Source organism: Boleophthalmus pectinirostris, unplaced genomic scaffold (assembly GCF_026225935.1).
Source record: "Boleophthalmus pectinirostris isolate CB_2022bp ecotype Guang Dong unplaced genomic scaffold, ASM2622593v1 HiC_scaffold_19, whole genome shotgun sequence".
Taxonomy (NCBI): Eukaryota; Metazoa; Chordata; class Actinopteri; order Gobiiformes; family Gobiidae; genus Boleophthalmus; species Boleophthalmus pectinirostris.
The window spans coordinates 8,113,914-8,131,778 of NW_026571140.1; the positions used below are offsets into that span (position 1 = coordinate 8,113,914).

A 17,865-nucleotide genomic window follows, 5' to 3' on the forward strand; every position below is an offset into this window, starting at 1 on the left:
CATGAGAGATGCTTCAGGAGGCAGACATCAGATAAAAGAATCAAACTTTATTGGTCTCACTGAGGAGTTTATATCCTCTCTTTTCTCTGTTTCTCCTCTGTGGGTGGAGCTTCCTCACCCAATTCCTGCAGAATCGAGGGGAGGAATCAAGGAGAAGGGAGCGGGGAAATAGAAATGAGACGCGGCCTACGGATATATATGTTATCTGGGGACTCTTTATGACGGGACCACAAACAGACAACTGCAGAGGGAGGGACACGAGCGCCTGGAGTTTACAGATTGCTAAAAAAAAAAGACGTCAGCGTGGAGATAGTGGACAAAGCCCTCTGCTCATGCGACTTATCGTAAGTGCAGCTCATCTAACATGTGTTTGGCATTTCCGGTTCATGTATGAGCGCTGTCATGTGGCGTGCACATGTTTGTTGTTTGTTCTGATATCAGTGCATTTGGTAAAATGCGCTGCTTGGACACAGTCTGCTGCACAAAGAAGGCGGTTGTTTGTCCTGCTCTGTTCTGACTGTACAGTTGTGAGTCTGTGTTGGTGCTTTTGATCTCTGTGGATGAAAATAGTTTGTAACTCTGGCTCTGGGTGCTTTTGGTGATTTGCAGGACAAATAAGGCAGAATTAGCTTGTTTTTAACTCGGAAAAGCAGCTGGGGTGTAATCTTTCTGTAATTTAATAGTCATTTTATTCCATATTTAGTTTGTTTTATCACACAGAAATGCAGTTTTTACCGTAGTTATTTTGGGAGAGAAGTAACGGGGAACTGTACTTAATTACTTTTTTGAAGGATCTTTCCCAACACTAACAGAACCACACCCACTGAGGTTTATTTCATTTTGGGGGAGTCCTCAAATATATAGTAAACTAATCCTGGTTTTGCCATCAGAGTTTTGATCTCTCTGACTCAGTATCAAAAAACGACTAACAAGGTCTAGTTTAAAACATTATCTAAGCATTTATGACAAGGCAGCCAGCTTCAATGTTAAAATACAGCAGAAAAATGCCAGCTGAAAGAGAGAAAACACATTCTGATTTGAACATAATCAGAGCATAATCATATGTAATGGATGAAAACAAAAACATAATTGTACCAGAAATAAAATCAAATCAACTTTCAGCTCTGGTTATCTAGTACCTGACTAAAAAAGGTACATTTCTAATCCAACCTAATTCAAACAAATAGAGATGTGAATGTCTCAGGAACAAAGAACAGACTATCAGAAGCCCAAACAGTACATTATAGTGAGGGCCCCAAACTCAAGTTTGCCTTGGTCTTCGAAATGACTAACTCTGCCACTGGTTATGCTACAAGTGCCTCAATAGTGTATATGTCTACATTTCAGTATTTGCACTAATACTATTTGCACTAAAGCCACGATACTTCCAATGGTCTAAATGTCATTTCATTGTTACTTGTGACAATGACAATAAAACTTTGAATCTTCAATCTTGGAACCTACCTGGACGACTAAGAGATTACACAGATATAAGACTGCAAGGTAATATAAAAGAAAGTACTATGCTTTAATGTTGAAAATCACATTTCATATATCTTGTGTTGTCGGTTTTGAGTATTGAGTCTGTTTCTTAGTATTGCTGGGTTTCAGATGACGTCACATCACAACATTCTATAGGAAAACAATAATTAATACAGATATGGGGCACTTAAAATGAGTATTGTTTTTTTTGTTTGTTTTTTTGTTGTTTTTTTTGTAATACAGTGAATTATTGATTGTAGTCAATATAGATATTTCGATATTTCATTGCAAAGTACAATGTAATCATCACATTCTAGAATCTTAAATCCAATAATTGAAATCAAAATATAGTTTAAAAATATAGACATATAGAAAAACAAAAATATGGTGGATTTGTCTATTTGTCAGATTACAGATTTGTGCACGGTGTAACTTTCTGCTTCTCTCTCTATGAAAATGATGCCTGGAATTGGAATGTTCCAGGGTATGGCATTATACTTACTCTTTATGGAGACAGCAGGTGAAGCCACAGGGCCAGGTTACATGTTAGATCTTTGGAGAGGTGAGACCACTCACAATAAGAATGGTAATGGTCACATTTTTATACAGAGCTTTTCCACCTTCAAGGCACTCAAAGCACTTTACAATGAACCACTCACCCATTCACACACCAGTGTACACAGACACTGGGGGCGAGGTGGTTTAAGTACCTTGCCCAAGGACACAATGATAGCATTCATCTGTGGGAGCTGGAATCACACCAGCCAACCTGTGGGTTACTGGATCTGACCGCTCACTAATAGGGACATAACAATAACCAAAATATTGTGATATTGTATCGTCAAAAGTCTCACAATATCATGGGCGGTCACAGTTATATCGAATTACAAGTTCCTTTGCTTAAATGCATGGTTTTACAGTAGCAACAGCTTAGAAACATAGGGGACTACATATCCCATGATTCATTTCAGTGCAAACAACATGAAGAGATATGTTTTTACTTGAATTCCAAAACACCAAAATCTTGTCAAGGTGTTTTAAAAGCAGAAACATGTCCTATCTACAATTACATCAGCCTCTCCAAAATATCACAGTAAACATCATACCATGAGATGCATATCGTGATAATATCGTACAGAGAGATTTGGATATTTTCACATCCCTGCTAACTCATGTTTATATCGAGAGCAGAATTTGAACTGCCCACCTTCAGATCAGTGCACAAATGCTCTACCAACTGAGTTACTGCCGCCCAAGAATGCAAGTTTTTAGAGCAATAAAAACACGTGATATTGTGTAAATGCAAGATGGATAAATTTAATGGCATACCGGGACATTCCATGCCTCCACCAGAAAAGTTACACCGTGCATCTTTATCCTTGTTTATTGTTAATACTTCTTTAATGACTGTGCCTATCCACATGACACAAAAACGGACACAAAATTCAAGGTCGTGGATCCCAAACAAATGTGATATGAATAAATATAAACCACACATAAATATTCATGCTTCATAAGATCAGATATTTCTTTAAAAAATGAACTAAAACAGTAAATCTCCCATAGGCTTATACAGAGCCCTGCCTGCTGCATCTGAAATGAACTTATAATGAATGTGAATGCAACCTCTTGACCTTTTGTAACAGCCTTTATTACAATACTTTAGCAATTAGAACATTTCAATTAAAATCACCCGGTCAAGGCTTCAATTCTGTTATTATAGACTTAAGTGTTTAATGACAGTAAGTGGACATTTTTGACGGTCCTGAAATTGCAAAAAGAAAAAAAAGAAAAAGAAAACAAGATGCTGGGTTCAATTCCTGCATTGTTCTCCCCATGTGTTTATGTTGGTATCCTCTGACGTCTCTTTAATTTATTTGAGAAGCATGAAAAATGTAGCCTGATTCATCAGCCGGTTTCACTTTGTAGAAACCGTCTGACCTTGCAGCATTAGAATTCGTTTGCTCGATGGTAGGCGGGTACTTTTTTCATTTAACCAATTACTGCTATTTGATCGTCTTTCCCCTTGATAAAATTCACCAAACATTCGCTTTGTTCCGGTTTTAAATCCTCGATCTTGGGAAATGTTGCCAACACAGAATGTATGGCTATTCACTGATTGTCGGATGTCCGAACTCGCACTTCCGGGTTTTTTTGCGAACCATCTAGTATATTCTGATTCCCGGCTATGAAAAATGATGATATCAACATTAAATTATGGTTGTACATACTGTGCTGCATTACATTTACGCTCAAAAAGGAGTTGGAAGAAGTGAAAACTTATAAGTTTTTACCTCTCTGACATTCTCTATGTTTATAGCTATACTAAAATGATATAATACTAATACTACTACCATTCACACACTTTTAGTAAGTTCCTTTGCAGTAATTGCTTTCACACATTCCTACTTTTTTTTTTTTTTCTTTACACATGATTTAACAGGTACATGGTTTCATTCAGTTTCTTTTCTTTCCACTTGTTCTCAACTTACCCTCCTTCTGCATGCTTTGTACACATGTTATTTCTGTGTAGTTGTTTAAAGCAGTATACATTTTCTGTGCTGTGTGTTGTTCGAGAGAATAGTTCCATAAACACCCGAAGCAAAACAATTATTATGCCAGACTGTCGATGTTAATGTGATAGAATAATGTTTGAAATAAAACTAACCTTGCATTGCATGAATTGTCACATGTTGAGGGACTATTTTCTCAGCAGCAGTGAAATATTACTTTGTCGGTAAGATAGGTGCTAGATGATGTCAGTTCGCCTCTGACGCACTTTCTATCAGGAAGTACAACTCACTGCTGCTGCTCAGAAATCCTTCAAATGCAAGGTTGATTTTACTTCAAAAATGATTCTATCAACACAGACATTTACAACTGCAGTTTGGCGTAATAATAGATTTGCTTCGGGTGTTTTGTGGAGTGGGTAAAACTGTTTTTAGTGGCAGGCTAACTATGGCCATTGACATGCACTAGCCTAGCACCAGCGACCTCTGCAAATACAAGGACTGGATGGAATATTTAAAAAAGTGTCTCCAAACGTCTCCAACACTCTGGCTCACTAAGAAAATGGGGTCCTATGTCCAAATTTCCGGACTGTCCCTTTAACCCTTGTCCATATGCTCCATGTAAAATTCTCCTAGGTTCCTCTATCAACACCAAATCATTCAAAATTGGCTGACTCTCAAGACGTAGTATCCTTTCCAAGTCAAGATGCAGAGAAAAGTCCCTGGGCGCTGTACTGGGGGTTTTCCAGAGGCACTGCTTCAAATATTTATTCATTTCATCTTTTCAATATTTTAGCAGGCAGGTCAGTTGAGAACACATGATAAAGACACAACGTCAAATAAAACAAACACTCACACATCAATCATACTGTGCTGTTAAAGATGAAACTGTAAAAAGTGAGATGATTGAGTTTTTAAAAGTCGACAGAGATACAAACAAACTGAAGTCTGTAAAGTCTGTTGTAGGTGGTTCCAGAATTGTAATGAGGAGTGTCCAAAAGTTGTGTAGGATGGGTTAGTCGTGCAGAAGATGTTTACAACTAGAAAAACACAAGCTGTACCAACATTTATATAACTTCTCAGACAAGAATAAAGTGTACATTCTGGTCCCTGGATTATGCAAAGCTATATTGTAAAAAGTCCATGGGGATGTTGTTAAACTTTTGCCATTGGCGCTTTAGGATAACTGATAAAAGTGAAACAGGAAGGTAGTGCTTTTCCTGTAGTTCACTGCTGGTGTGTCCTGGGGTAAGAGACTTTGTTCGCTTTGCCTGTTTGAAGTTACACAGCAATGATTATATATTTGAAGGTTCCAGAATTGGCATTGCATATAAAAATGAGTTAGAGTTCGCTTGTCTCCCGTAAAGGACCACTGTGAAACTTTTAAAATTGTCTGACCAGCCTGTCCGTTCTTACATTCCGTTGGAATCCAGAAGGGACTGGAACAGACAACAGAGCGTGAAAACCCTCTGTCCAAACTTTAGACAATGCTCATTTGTAGTATCTGTCTATCAAATTCGGAAAACAACAACTCTAGAAAATTCTCGTAGCATTCAGAACAAAATATATAACTTATTTTACCCGGATTACGTAATAGTAGTCGTAGTAATAGTTTGGGGCTTTGATTGTTGATTCTGTTAAAATCTGTGCTGTCCTCAGTCCTTGTCAGTCCTTTCTCTGATTGGTTAACCCACCTGTCAATCACAACCCCTCTGAAATCGAGGAGACAGGACACGGCTCCAGATCCACTCGTTTTTGGAAGTTTCGTCAGAGCTTGTGGTTCTGGTTGGACGAGTAATCAGTCAAAGGTTTGGGCACACCGTCTGAGTGCTGTTTCTTTTCTTTCTTTTCTTTCTGTTTACCACTTTCTACATTGTATATACATTCAGATTGCTCAGTACTATATGTTGGAAGCTAACAAAATTATATTGATATGCTGTTTTTCTGTCATAATCCAAATAATTACGATTCAAAAGTGCTTAAAAACAGTTATTTCATCATGTAGACTGGACTAAAACAGAGCAAAGGATCATGGGATTTGTAGTTCTCCAGAAGGCAAATGCACTTGTGATTTGATCTATTATGATGACCCATGGTATTATTGTGAGACTTGTGGCGATACGATTGGGGGGGGGATACGATATCGAAATATCATAGGCGGCTGTATCGATATTTCACCAAGAGTATTTTTTGCTGTATTTTACTAAATTATTTTGTTACAGTGCTACAGTTTTGTTGCTTGTTTAGATGAAGGAAACTCGTTTATGCAACACATTTGACATTTTCACAGTTTTAATGATTAAAATGTGTGTTTTCATATTAACTTTGCATAACAAGTGGTTTAACAAAGACATGTAGTATCGAATCCATGATTTAGCCTTTATTTATTTATTGAACCATTTTGAATAAATTTGAAATATATCGTATCGAATCAAAAATGCATAGTATCAAGATATGTAGCATATCGTGGCCTATGTATCAGCGACTTCTTAATGATACCCAGTCCTAGATACAATATCACTGTATTTAGGCTATTGTTACATTCCTACCATCAAATATATGTAGCAAGATAGATCATTTGTAACAAAGAAAAAAATGTAAAATAACTCAAGTAAATATTCTTTTCAAAAATTATACAAGTATCCAGCCTTTGCTTTGTTGACAGCGCTGCAAACCTTTGGCCTTCAAAGAGTTTCTCAGTGAAATTCCTGAAGTGTTTTTCATTTTATAGATGTGCTGCATCAGGGTTGAGGAAATGCCAAGAGTGCAAAGTCGTGACTAGAAGAAAGGGTGGCTATTAAAAAAATAAATAAAAATAAATAAAATTGAGTGTTCAATCATTGTTTTGAGGCTTTCTGTAAGAATCTACAATGTAAATAATCAAGGCAACAAAGAAGAAAGATACACGAAAAAGTATGCCCAAAGTTTTGACTGGTCACATGTGCTGAAATTTAAAGGTGTATTGTATAAATTTTTGTTCGACCGTAGTAGTAAGGTAGTAGGGTACCTGCATGCTTCTATGGAGATGTCATTGCTGTTTCTTGAATGTTCCACAGTATGACATTAAACAGCTCTACTTTACATTTAGGTTCGGTCAAGCAGTAACGGAGGGAAACGGGCAGATTTTTTACATTCAAACAGCTCTTATTCAGAAACTAGAGGGACTATTGAAATACATAAGGTATCAAAATGTAGGAAAGAGTTACACTCCAACAGGGTAAAGTTAAACCTGTGATATTCTTTCAAGCTGTTGACAAAAAATTAAAAAAACTCATTTTGGTAACAGAGGGAATGAAATATGCAGCACTTTTTGGGCAAAAAATCCAAACAGTGATAACTCTTGGTTCTCACTTACATATCCTTAACAAACTGGTTTGAATATTTGCTTCATATAGTTTTCTACCATATGGTACAAGATTAGGTTGAAAAACCTCTTACTTTTTGAGTAATGAGATTTTTTATTAAGAAAGGTCATGGTAACGGAGGGAAAAGTAACGGAGGGAAAATTGTGCAAACAAGTAGAAGTTGCATGATTTTACATAATTTGTCAGCTTTTATCTTCTGAATACTTTAATATTACTTCAAAATGAAAGGAAACTATTTCTATAAAATATGTCAGTCCTTCCAAGCAAATTTTTATCATGTTAAATACATAAAAAAAAACAAAAAAACATGTACCTTCATCAACAGTTCAAAGATCGAATAACACAAGATATGATGAAATACATCTATTTATTTACATGATTTACAGATCTTTGAAATTTGGGAAATCATTTTTGTTCCATGTTTCATACATGGTCTGTTTAAAACATATGGAACTTTAGAATCAAAAATGGTACAGAAAAAAGGTCAACAGTTTCATAAACTAGAGTACATATGTATCTGTTCAATACATTTTTATATCAGATGCATTAACTTGAATTTTTGGCCTTGTTGTTTACTTCTGCTTGACCGGGCCCAATTATTCAATTACAGGTGGTTTTATAACTCAAAAACACCTTAACGGGGTCGTTTCTCCACAGATCTGACCTGTACCTTGGTCTGGTTTGGTCTCCATGCAGATAGAAAGGTTTAATGCCATACTGCGAAACATTCCAAACCAACCAATAACACATCCATGGAGAAAATCATTCAATGGGCCCTTTGCCAGAAAAGTTACATGATGCACCTTTAACTATAGACGTAGTATTTTCATAAAAAGACACAGATGAAACTACCTTATTTTATATATTAATAACAAGCCCCATTCTGCCGCAGTTATATTTATCCAGCCGCACCACAAATAGCCTAGGATAGCATAATAGCTCCAGACATTTTCACCTGGCCCCATCATCATCTCAACACTATACAGACGGCGGTGAAGTCATCCGAAACCCCTGCAGCGTTATTGCCGTGTGCATCCTCATAGAGACGTAATGTACCGTGCATCGGGCAGTACTGGGTGGAGGGAGGAGGGCATGGAGTCTGATTTACGGGATAGGGTCAGGTAAAGCTCTTCAGATGAGGCACTAAAGAGGATCTGCTCCACTGACCACACTACATTCACCCCATAAAGACATGTAATGCGCCCGGGCTTATAGAGCCTAATGCTGATTCACAAGTGGAGATGTTTTACTCCTGCTCTCTGTGGGTTTCTTCAAAGGCTCTGGTGGTTTATAACTATAGGATGATAAAAGGGAGAACTTATAGAGCCTTTCAAAGTTTCTAAAGTGAAGTGAAGTGGAGCATAATGCGGTTTCGTCGGGAGTTCGGCATTAGCTGTGCGATATTGTGAGAGAAATGAGGGTAGTTTGGGCGAGTCGTCTGAGCATTATTCATTTTAACAAATGTATTTTATACTATTCTTGTATTTAAACGTTCAATGTGTAACTTTTCTGGTGGAGGGTCCGTCAAATGCTTTATTTCTGTGGAGATGTTATTACTTTTTCTGGAATATTTCACAGTATGGTATTAAACAGTGTGTAGTGCGGATTTTTTGTGACGTCAACCCCCAAACTCACTTTCAGTACAAACAGCTCTGTAAAAATCTGTATTTGATTTTTTTTTTTTTTTTTTACTCAAAACAATGCAAAATCATGTTACGTAATTCATAATCACCTACAAAACAACTACAACATGTGCCTAAGACTGAACCAGGAGGACTAAACCAGGTCTAAACTAAACCAGTAAACCAGGTCTAAACCATAAACCAGGTCTAAACCAGGACTAAACCAGGTCTAAACCAGGAATAAATCAGGTCTAAACCAGGACTAAACCAGGACTAAATCAGGTCTAAACCAGGACTAAATCAGGTCTAAACCAGGACTAAACCAGGAAACTAAACCAGGTCTAAACCAGGGAAACTAAATCAGGTCTAAAACCAGGACTAAACCAGGACTAAATCAGGTCTTGGACTAAATCAGAGACTCTAAACCCAGAAAGGAGGGTGTCTTGCAAAGTGTGATCAGGCTAAGATCGGACTGAGATCAGGCTGCTGTCACCCAACAGTCTTCGCGGGTGCTCCTCTGGGCCAGTCCAGACACTCAGTCCTGGTTTAGTTCTGTTTTAGTCCTGGTTCAGTCCTGGTTTAGTCCTGGTCAGTCCTGGTCCAGGTCACTGTAGGACAGTACTGCAGATATCAGGTTGTTTTCACCATTGCCAACAGCTCCAGTTTGACATTTAAGTTGCAGCTATTTTATATTTGTTATTTTTTTTATATCTCACGTCGGGAGAAGTGGGTGGACGGTGTACCCCCGCATACCACCCCCACTACACCCCTGGTATTAAACCTTTCTATCTCCATGGAGACCAAACCAGACACGGTAAACTCACAGTCAGAATGCATGTTTTTATACATATTTTTGAGCCATGAAACCACCTCTAATGGAATAAATGGATTGTCGAGCTGTTTCATGTGGAACATTCCAGGCAGAGCAATGACATATCCATAGAAACAAGAAGATGACGGACTCCCAACTAAAAAGTTACACAGTGCACCTTTAACAGTCAGTTACTAATCTTGCATAGAATTTCTGATTACGGCAAAATCCTTATAACGTAATAATAGCTCAGTTTGGTAAAGGGATTATCCATTGATCCGAAGGTTAGCGGTTCGATTCCCACTCTCAACGTAAACATCATCGGTAGAGCAGTCAGGTTCACTGACCCAGATGTTAGGGGTACGATTTCAGTTCCCACAGATGAATCCTGTCGTTGTGTCCTTGGGCAGTTAACCCACCTTACCCCCAGTGTCGATGTACACTGGTGTATGAATGTGTGTGTGAATTGGTGTGTGTTTTGTTGATGTACACTACTCAAAAGTTTTAGAACACTCAGATTTTTCCAGTTATGTATTGCGATTCAAGTCGTGCAAGTCCCATGAAGAGCTTGAAATGGTACAAAGGTAAGAACTGAACAGCAAGAGGTTTTTAAAAGAACAAAACACAAGTCCAAGCTTTGCCAAAACTACCTCAGGAAAAAAGAACAAGATGGTAAAGCTTGAAAACATGGAGTGTCCAGCACAGTGTCCAGACTTAAACCCCATCGAGCTGCTTTTGGGATGAACTGGACAGAAGAGTGAAAGCCAAACAACCTACAAGTGCCACACATTTATGGAAACTTCTGCAACAGACTTGGGAAGAACTTTCTGAAGAATATTTGATTTCTATTGTAAAAAGAACAAGCCACGAGTGTGTTCAGCTGTTATATCTGCCAAAGGTGGACACTTTCATGAATCAGACGTTTAGAACACAGTTTGGTCAACAGGAAAAAGTGTGGTGTTCTAAAACTTTTGACCGGTAGTGTAAAGTCTGTTGAAGGTAGAAAAAACCTGTCGTTTACCATAATCTGTAGGTTTCAGTGGTTTATCTCTTGCTCAAAGACAATTGAGACTAAAAATACCATTTGTTCCTACTCCTAGTAACAAAGAACCAAACTAACTGACAGTTTTACCCTGATTATTAAATTTCTTTGTTACCTAAAATTCACATAATTAAGATCTGATGTCAGTGAATCATTGTAGGCGTATAAAGGTATTTGTCTTTTGCCCCCTGTTGCGTCTATTTGAAGAGATCTAATAATTATTACAGTATTATTCAGTTTCAAGTGTTTCCCATCTCATCATTGGTATTTCACATTACTCAAAAATAATTATATTTTCCTCTTCAATTCTTAAACGGTGCAAATGGATGACTAACGAGGGCTGCGTAATTAATGGCAATAAACATCTGAGTTTGAATTATGATTATAACATGGTTGCAAATTATCACAAGGTTGCAAATGTTTACGTAATGCAAACAGCTACAGTACATGTCCAGTCTCTTTACAGTAAATAAAAGAAAGCTTGCTACCCACGCAACTTAGATTTCTACAGACATGTATATTGTGACGTGTTTGGAGGAGGTTCCAGAGTTTCAGAGTGTTTCTTCATCAAAATACCATATTTTTCGGGCTATTAGGCGCGCTCTTAAGCCTCTAACCCTATCAAAAAACGACTGCGTGCCCCTAATGTATGATTTTATGAACTATAACATCAACCTGCTCAGGGACGACAGGTGGAAATTAGGCGCTATAACCTGGTACAAAGCATCTCTCCTGTTAAGCGTAATGTAGATTGTGCACTGTTCCTGTCTCATTAAATAAAATAAACTAACTAAAGTATTTTCCGGGCTATAGGGTGCGCTCATAAGCCTCCAACCCCATCAAAAAATGACTGCGTGCCCTGCAATCCAGAGCACCCTATACACGAATCCACTCGGGTGTCCCTGCACGACTTCAGTAAACTACAAAGCCGCACCGCCCGCAGCGCACGCAAACACACGCGGAGCAGACAACGACCGCGCAACGAAAAACACCCGCAGACACACTCATCACTCCGCACGGACGAGGAACGGAAAGGAGGAACGAACCGAAAAAGGGAGTCCAATGTGCCACTCTGAGCCACAACTGAACAACTGAGTCACTGCACACACGCCGACAATCCGTTGGTCCCAGACAGCACCCTCCCTACACGCCACAACTGAACAAAGCCCAGAGTCACCGTGAACGCGCCAATCAAAGTCCCACTGACCCATCCAACTGTTGTGTTTCGTTTGAAGTCCGGTGCAGATTATTTGTTGAAAAAGTTCGGAAATAGACCATTTAATGACAGTCTTATAATCCAGAGCGCCTAATAGCCCGGAAAATACGGTAACCCTTGCTGGATCCCTTGCATTGTGTAACTTTTCTAGTAGAAGGTCCGTCACTTGCTTGTTTTGATGGTTACGTCATTACTCTCCTTGGAATGTTCCACAGTATGAATTTAAACATCTCTACCTTACATTTACTCAATTACAGGTGTTTTTATAGCTCAAAAATACCTAGAAGAAACAGGCATTTTGACTGTGAACAGGGTCAACTCTCCATGGACGACAGAGGAATTAGTGACCATGCTGATATCCTCAAATGCCTAGATGATGGATTTTGCTGGCAACCTTTTAGCTGCCAATCAATGAATAATACATGAGCGTCTTTCTACTTGACACAACATTAGACATCGCAGACATCACGTCATTCTCCAAAGACTAGTCAAGATACACCTGTTGGCTTCAGTCACCCAAACTATCACAGCAACTCCAAAGTTATTTTACAAGCAACGGTAGTGTAACCCACATCCGAGCCCTGTATTTGAGGCGATTTTATTGTAGTGGGGTCAGTTTCCGCTCTACCCAAAGTTTCCCCACTTCCTTTAATTTATGGGGTCACAGTGTCGCTTCCTCCTCTTGGTCTGGTGTTGTCAAACAAACACTGCACATTTCAAAACTTTGTGTCTCACACCTTTAAAACTTTGTATCTAACACCTCCATACACCTTTCATACACACTTTCAAAGGTCAGTTTTTTTTTTTTTTTGTGTGTGTTATGGACTGATTCATCACAAAATTAACAAAACTGCATCCTTCAACTCAACTAAGTACATACCCTGATGGCAAGATAATTCAGGGTGGGAGAAAAACGTTTTTCTTTTCCATCTACCGAACCCTGGATTAAGTACTTTACCCTGGATTAAATACTTTCAACCTGGATTAACTGCATTACCTTGGATTAAACTATCAGCTATCAGTTATATATTTTTTTATTTATTTCAATATATTTATCACAAAAAAAAAAAAAAAAACTCGACATATTACATTCTACAAACTCTAAATACTGTTTGCTGTCTATTCAGTCATACTCGGGCTCTCTAAAAAACAAATCCTCTGTTGCTGCTTCTGTAGTCATAGTTTAAGCCTGATTCAGCCGGTACCTGGTACTTTTTTTTATTTAACCAATCGCTGCTATTTGGTCGTGACATACATAATGTGAAGGAACACTCAGTGGTGTCCAAGTAATTGCCAGCACAACAGCAAACAAAGCAGAGAGTGAACATGTATGTCACCGATCATTGTCGTTTCTGTGAGGTGAACTTGTGAATTAAAGGTGCAATAAAAAAAATGTGAAGTTTGTATTTTGACAAAGGAAGTCCAAAGGAGGATAGTGTATACAGTCTGTTATCGCAACTCGGGTTGGTTCAGCTCTTCACTGATTGGCCGGTGCGCGGTCTACAGCTTCCGGGGTTCTTGTAAACCGTCTAGTGTATTCTGATTCCTGATCTAGTCACTGGAAAGAAATGAAATTGATGGTGGTGCCAGCCTGGCTACCGTAGTCTGCCCCTAGCCCTAAAACATCATTGGTGTTATTCTTGCTCCCATGAATGATGTTGCTGTGTCCTTGGGCAAGAAACCCACAAAATATGACCATTTTATAAAGAAATATATTTGATCTTTTTACAAGTACCTGAAGATGCAAGTACCTTTAAAGCTGCATAGTGGAGGGTTTGCCATTTGCTTGTCTCCATGGAAATGTTACTGATTGTTCCACAGTATAGATGAAACCTATGTATCACAAGGGAGACAAGCAGGTTACAGCACTACGCTTGCATTACAATTCAGATCTGTGGAGAGTCTCCACTATTCATGAAATTATTGTTAAATTATTGTATTTTTGCTCAATAGAAACCAGTAAACACAAGTAAATAAGTAAATAAATGCTTCATGGGTATGTTTAATGTCATACCACGGAACATTCCAGGCAATGCAATAACATTTCCATGGAGACAAGCACGTAGCAGACCTTCCACTAGAAAAGATTTCAGAAGCACCTTCTCCAAATAGAACTGTACCACTTGACCGAACGTGAAAGCCAAAATTATCACCTAGCAGGCAATGATTTCAGTGCCAAGATGGTGCGAAATTTCAAATCTTTTTAGAAGATTTGTGGAGACTGCCATATTTTTGACATTTTGATTAATACGTTACAAGTAGTCCATCTTCATAGTCTGCGAGATGCCCTCTTTCGACCTCAGCACAGAGTTTCAATTTGCGAGCTTTTTAGAATCACCTACCCTTGTTAAATTGTCATCTTCAAAATAATCTTTTAAAATCTGTAAAAAGATTTGAAAATGACAGCACCGACTCAACGACTTATCAAATAGTTGGTTGCTCTTTTTGACTTGTGTATGAAACTTTTCAGACTTGTGAAAAGTGTCTCGGGAGGGCAGTTACATAAGATCCTATAAAACAGATATTTAACTTTATGTGTCCCCGCTGAGAACTGTACTGCAGCTTTGCCACTCTGCATCACACACACAACACATAAAACCAAAGAGATTTTCACAAACAAAGCAGTAAACCAACTCGGAATGATGCACTGAGCAGGGATGTCAACAGACTTTCTTCCAAGAGACAGTGCAGGTGAACAGGAAGAATTTGTGAGTTTAGAGATATCAGTCTGGAACTTCTGTAGTTTACTTGCACAAATGTAAGACAGTGTATGTGTAATGTTCATTTCCACATTAAAATAAGATGTTTTAATGAGTAAAAATCATAAAAAATTATACATTTCAAACTGAAAAGTGGAAGTTTCCTTGACTTAAACTGCAATGCCGGACTTTTGCGCTGCATATGGACTGAACCAGGACTGAACCAGGACTGAACCAGGACTAAACCAGGACTAAAACAGGACTGAACAGGTCTCAGTCCTGATCTCAGTCCCGGTCTGGTCCCGGGCTCAGTCCCTGCCTCAGTCCTGGTCTGGTGCCGGTCTGAGTCCTGGTCTCAGTCCTGGTCTCAGTCCCAGTCTGGTCCCAGTCTGGTCCCAGTCTGGTCCCAGTTTCCTGATCACCTGACAGTCTATGTGGGCGCACATCCAGGCCAGTCCTGACACTCGTGGTTCAGTTCTGGTTTAGTCCTGGTTTAAAACTGAGACCGGACCAGGACCAGGACCAGGACTGGGACTGAGACCGGGACTGAGACTGGGACTGAGACTAGGACTGAGACTGGTTTAAACCTGGTTTAGACCCTGTTTTAGTCCTGGTTCAGTCCTGGTTCAGTCCAGCATCACAGTTTAAGTCATGGAAACGGGAAATGTCTGTTATCCATTTTTTCCATTGTTCATTTAAACACTAAATCGAAAAATTAAAAAACGAATCATTATCCATTTTTTCATTTTGGTTTTGGAGACAAATAATGTTTTTTCGTTTTCTTATTTTTGGTTTTATATTGAAAAACCAATGAAAAAAATGACACACGGATTATCCAGGTCAGGTATTACATGGAATTGACTCTTGTGAGCTTTAAGACATGTTAAAATGTTGTTACCTCATCAAAAACAGACCTGGAGTTGAGTTTTGTTTCATTCACACGTTTGAGTAACTCTTTATTATTAGTCTATCAACAGCTCCAGAACTCAAAATGCTCTGGTCCACCTTGTGATGTCATGAAGTGGTAGTTTTTAAGTTAACAGTTACCTTTTACCTTTAGTTTAGTCAAGATTGGCAATTCCAGGGCTGAAATCATTCAAATGATTCCAGTGTGAAAGTGTTAATGGGCTTTAAAAACACAGTAGAGCACTTCCTGTATTGCCACATGACATCACACATCTGGGATAGTATAACATTGTGATTTTTGGCGGCTTTTGCGATGCAGTAAAGCAAAAAGCATTTACTCTACCAAGCAAAAGTTTAGACACACTTTTTCATTTAACACTCTTCTTTATTTTCATGACTTTTTATATTGCAGATTCTGAATGAAAGATCCAAACTTCCAATCCAATCCATTTTATTTATATAGCTCATTTTATAAACATGACAGTTTCCAAAGTGCTGCACAGACAAATTAATACAATAAAAGACAGTAAATTGTATTTAAAAACAATGAATAAAAAGTGTTAAAATGCATAAAGCTAAAAATGATAAAACAATGAATAAACTAAAATAAAATAAATAAATGAAAGACACAGAGGACCACGGAACTCACGTACTTGTTAAAATCCAGAGAGTAAAAGTAGGTTTTAAAATGAGACTTAAAACTCTCCACTGTGGGGGCTTTTGGGACATGGAGCTTAGGGTTCCCATCCCCCCTGGTTTTAAATCTCGTCTTAGGTACCACGAACCTCAGAGAGCACTCAGGGAAGTAAATCTGGATGAGGTCCGAGACGTACTGTGAGTCCAGTCCATTCAAAGCTTTAAAAACAAACAATAAAATCTTAAAATCAGCTCTTAATCGAACAGGAAGCCACTGCAAAGACATAAGGATTGACGTGATATGTTCTCGTCTTTTGGTTCCTGTTAAAAGTCGTGCCGCGGAGTTCTGATCAAACTGCAGCTGGGAAAGTGCGTTGAATGACACTTGTGGAATGTAGTAAACAAAAGATCAACTCAAAATAACTCCAAACTTGTGTCCTGTTCAAGTACATTTCTTTCTTTTTTTTTTTTTTTTTTTAATACCCTTGGACCCTGACAAGCCACACCTGTGAAGTGAAAACCATTACAGGAGATTTCATCATGAAGCACATCGAGAGAAGGTCAAGGGTTTGCAGCGCAGTCTACAAAGTAAAAGAGTGGCTTCTTTGAGACTTTCAGTACAAAATATAAAAGGCGCATTGTGTAACTTCTCTAGTGGAGGGTCCATCAAACGCTTTTCTCTGTGGAGATGTTTTTGCTTTGTCTGGAATGTTTCACAGTATGGGATTAAACATTTATATCTTCATGGAGACCAAACCAGACCAAGTTACGTGTCAGATCCTTTATTTATGGTATTATATATTGACAAGAATAAATTCAAATGAGGTACAGACCCTAGTTCAGTCTTCATTTCATCATGGTTTTGTCCTGGATTAGTCTTTTTTATCCTCTCCAGATGTAGAGTTTGTGTAGGTAGTATTTCCAGTCTTGGTCTGACTTTCTGTCTTGCTTTTCCACGATCACAACTGTAGATATTCGCAGACTGTAGAATTCGCAGACATATAGGGCAGCCCTAACACCGTCCCCAGGGAGACCAGAGCTCTCTAGTCATAAAAGTGTATTTGGCTGCAGTCTATACGTCCCACGCGAGGATCAATATCTCATTTCAATAGAAGCCTTCATCTGGGCCTGCTCTGCCTGTGGGATCTGTCAACTCAAGCCAAGCCAAGTGGATCTGTACAGTTCCACCAATACAGTGAGGAGATGGAGAATTTACTACACATACCCACTGTATTGGCAATAACAGCAAAGGAAATACTATGGACAGTACGTATCAGAGGTGGATAGAGTAGACAGACAATGCAGGAATACTAATAATATAGCTAAAATAGAACTGAGAAGTAGTGGTTCAAAAAACTATTCAAGTAAGAGTAAAATGTATTCAGCAAAATTACTACTCAAGATTAATGGTCTGGATGTCACATCTTCATTTCAAATGTATGCAAAGAGAAACAAAACACTGAGGTTTACACTGTAAGAGTAACAAGTATAAGTATGGGGTTGAAAATGTACAATTTTATTATTAAACTTACTCAAGTAAATATTCTAAATGTAAAAGTACAACACTTATACTTTT

At 38.4% G+C, this 17,865-nt stretch overlaps 1 protein-coding gene across 1 annotated transcript in view; it reads left to right on the forward strand.

Annotated features, from left to right (window-relative positions):
- The first annotated feature begins 290 nt into the window (after nucleotides 1-290).
- Nucleotides 291-17,865, forward strand: part of lingo1b (leucine rich repeat and Ig domain containing 1b) — a 129,210-nt gene continuing 111,635 nt past the window's right edge. Inside the window, exon 1 of the mRNA XM_055154702.1 lies at nucleotides 291-344. Coding sequence (XP_055010677.1) covers nucleotides 333-344 — 12 coding nt within the window. The 5' untranslated portion in view covers nucleotides 291-332. The remainder of the gene's footprint in view (nucleotides 345-17,865) is intronic.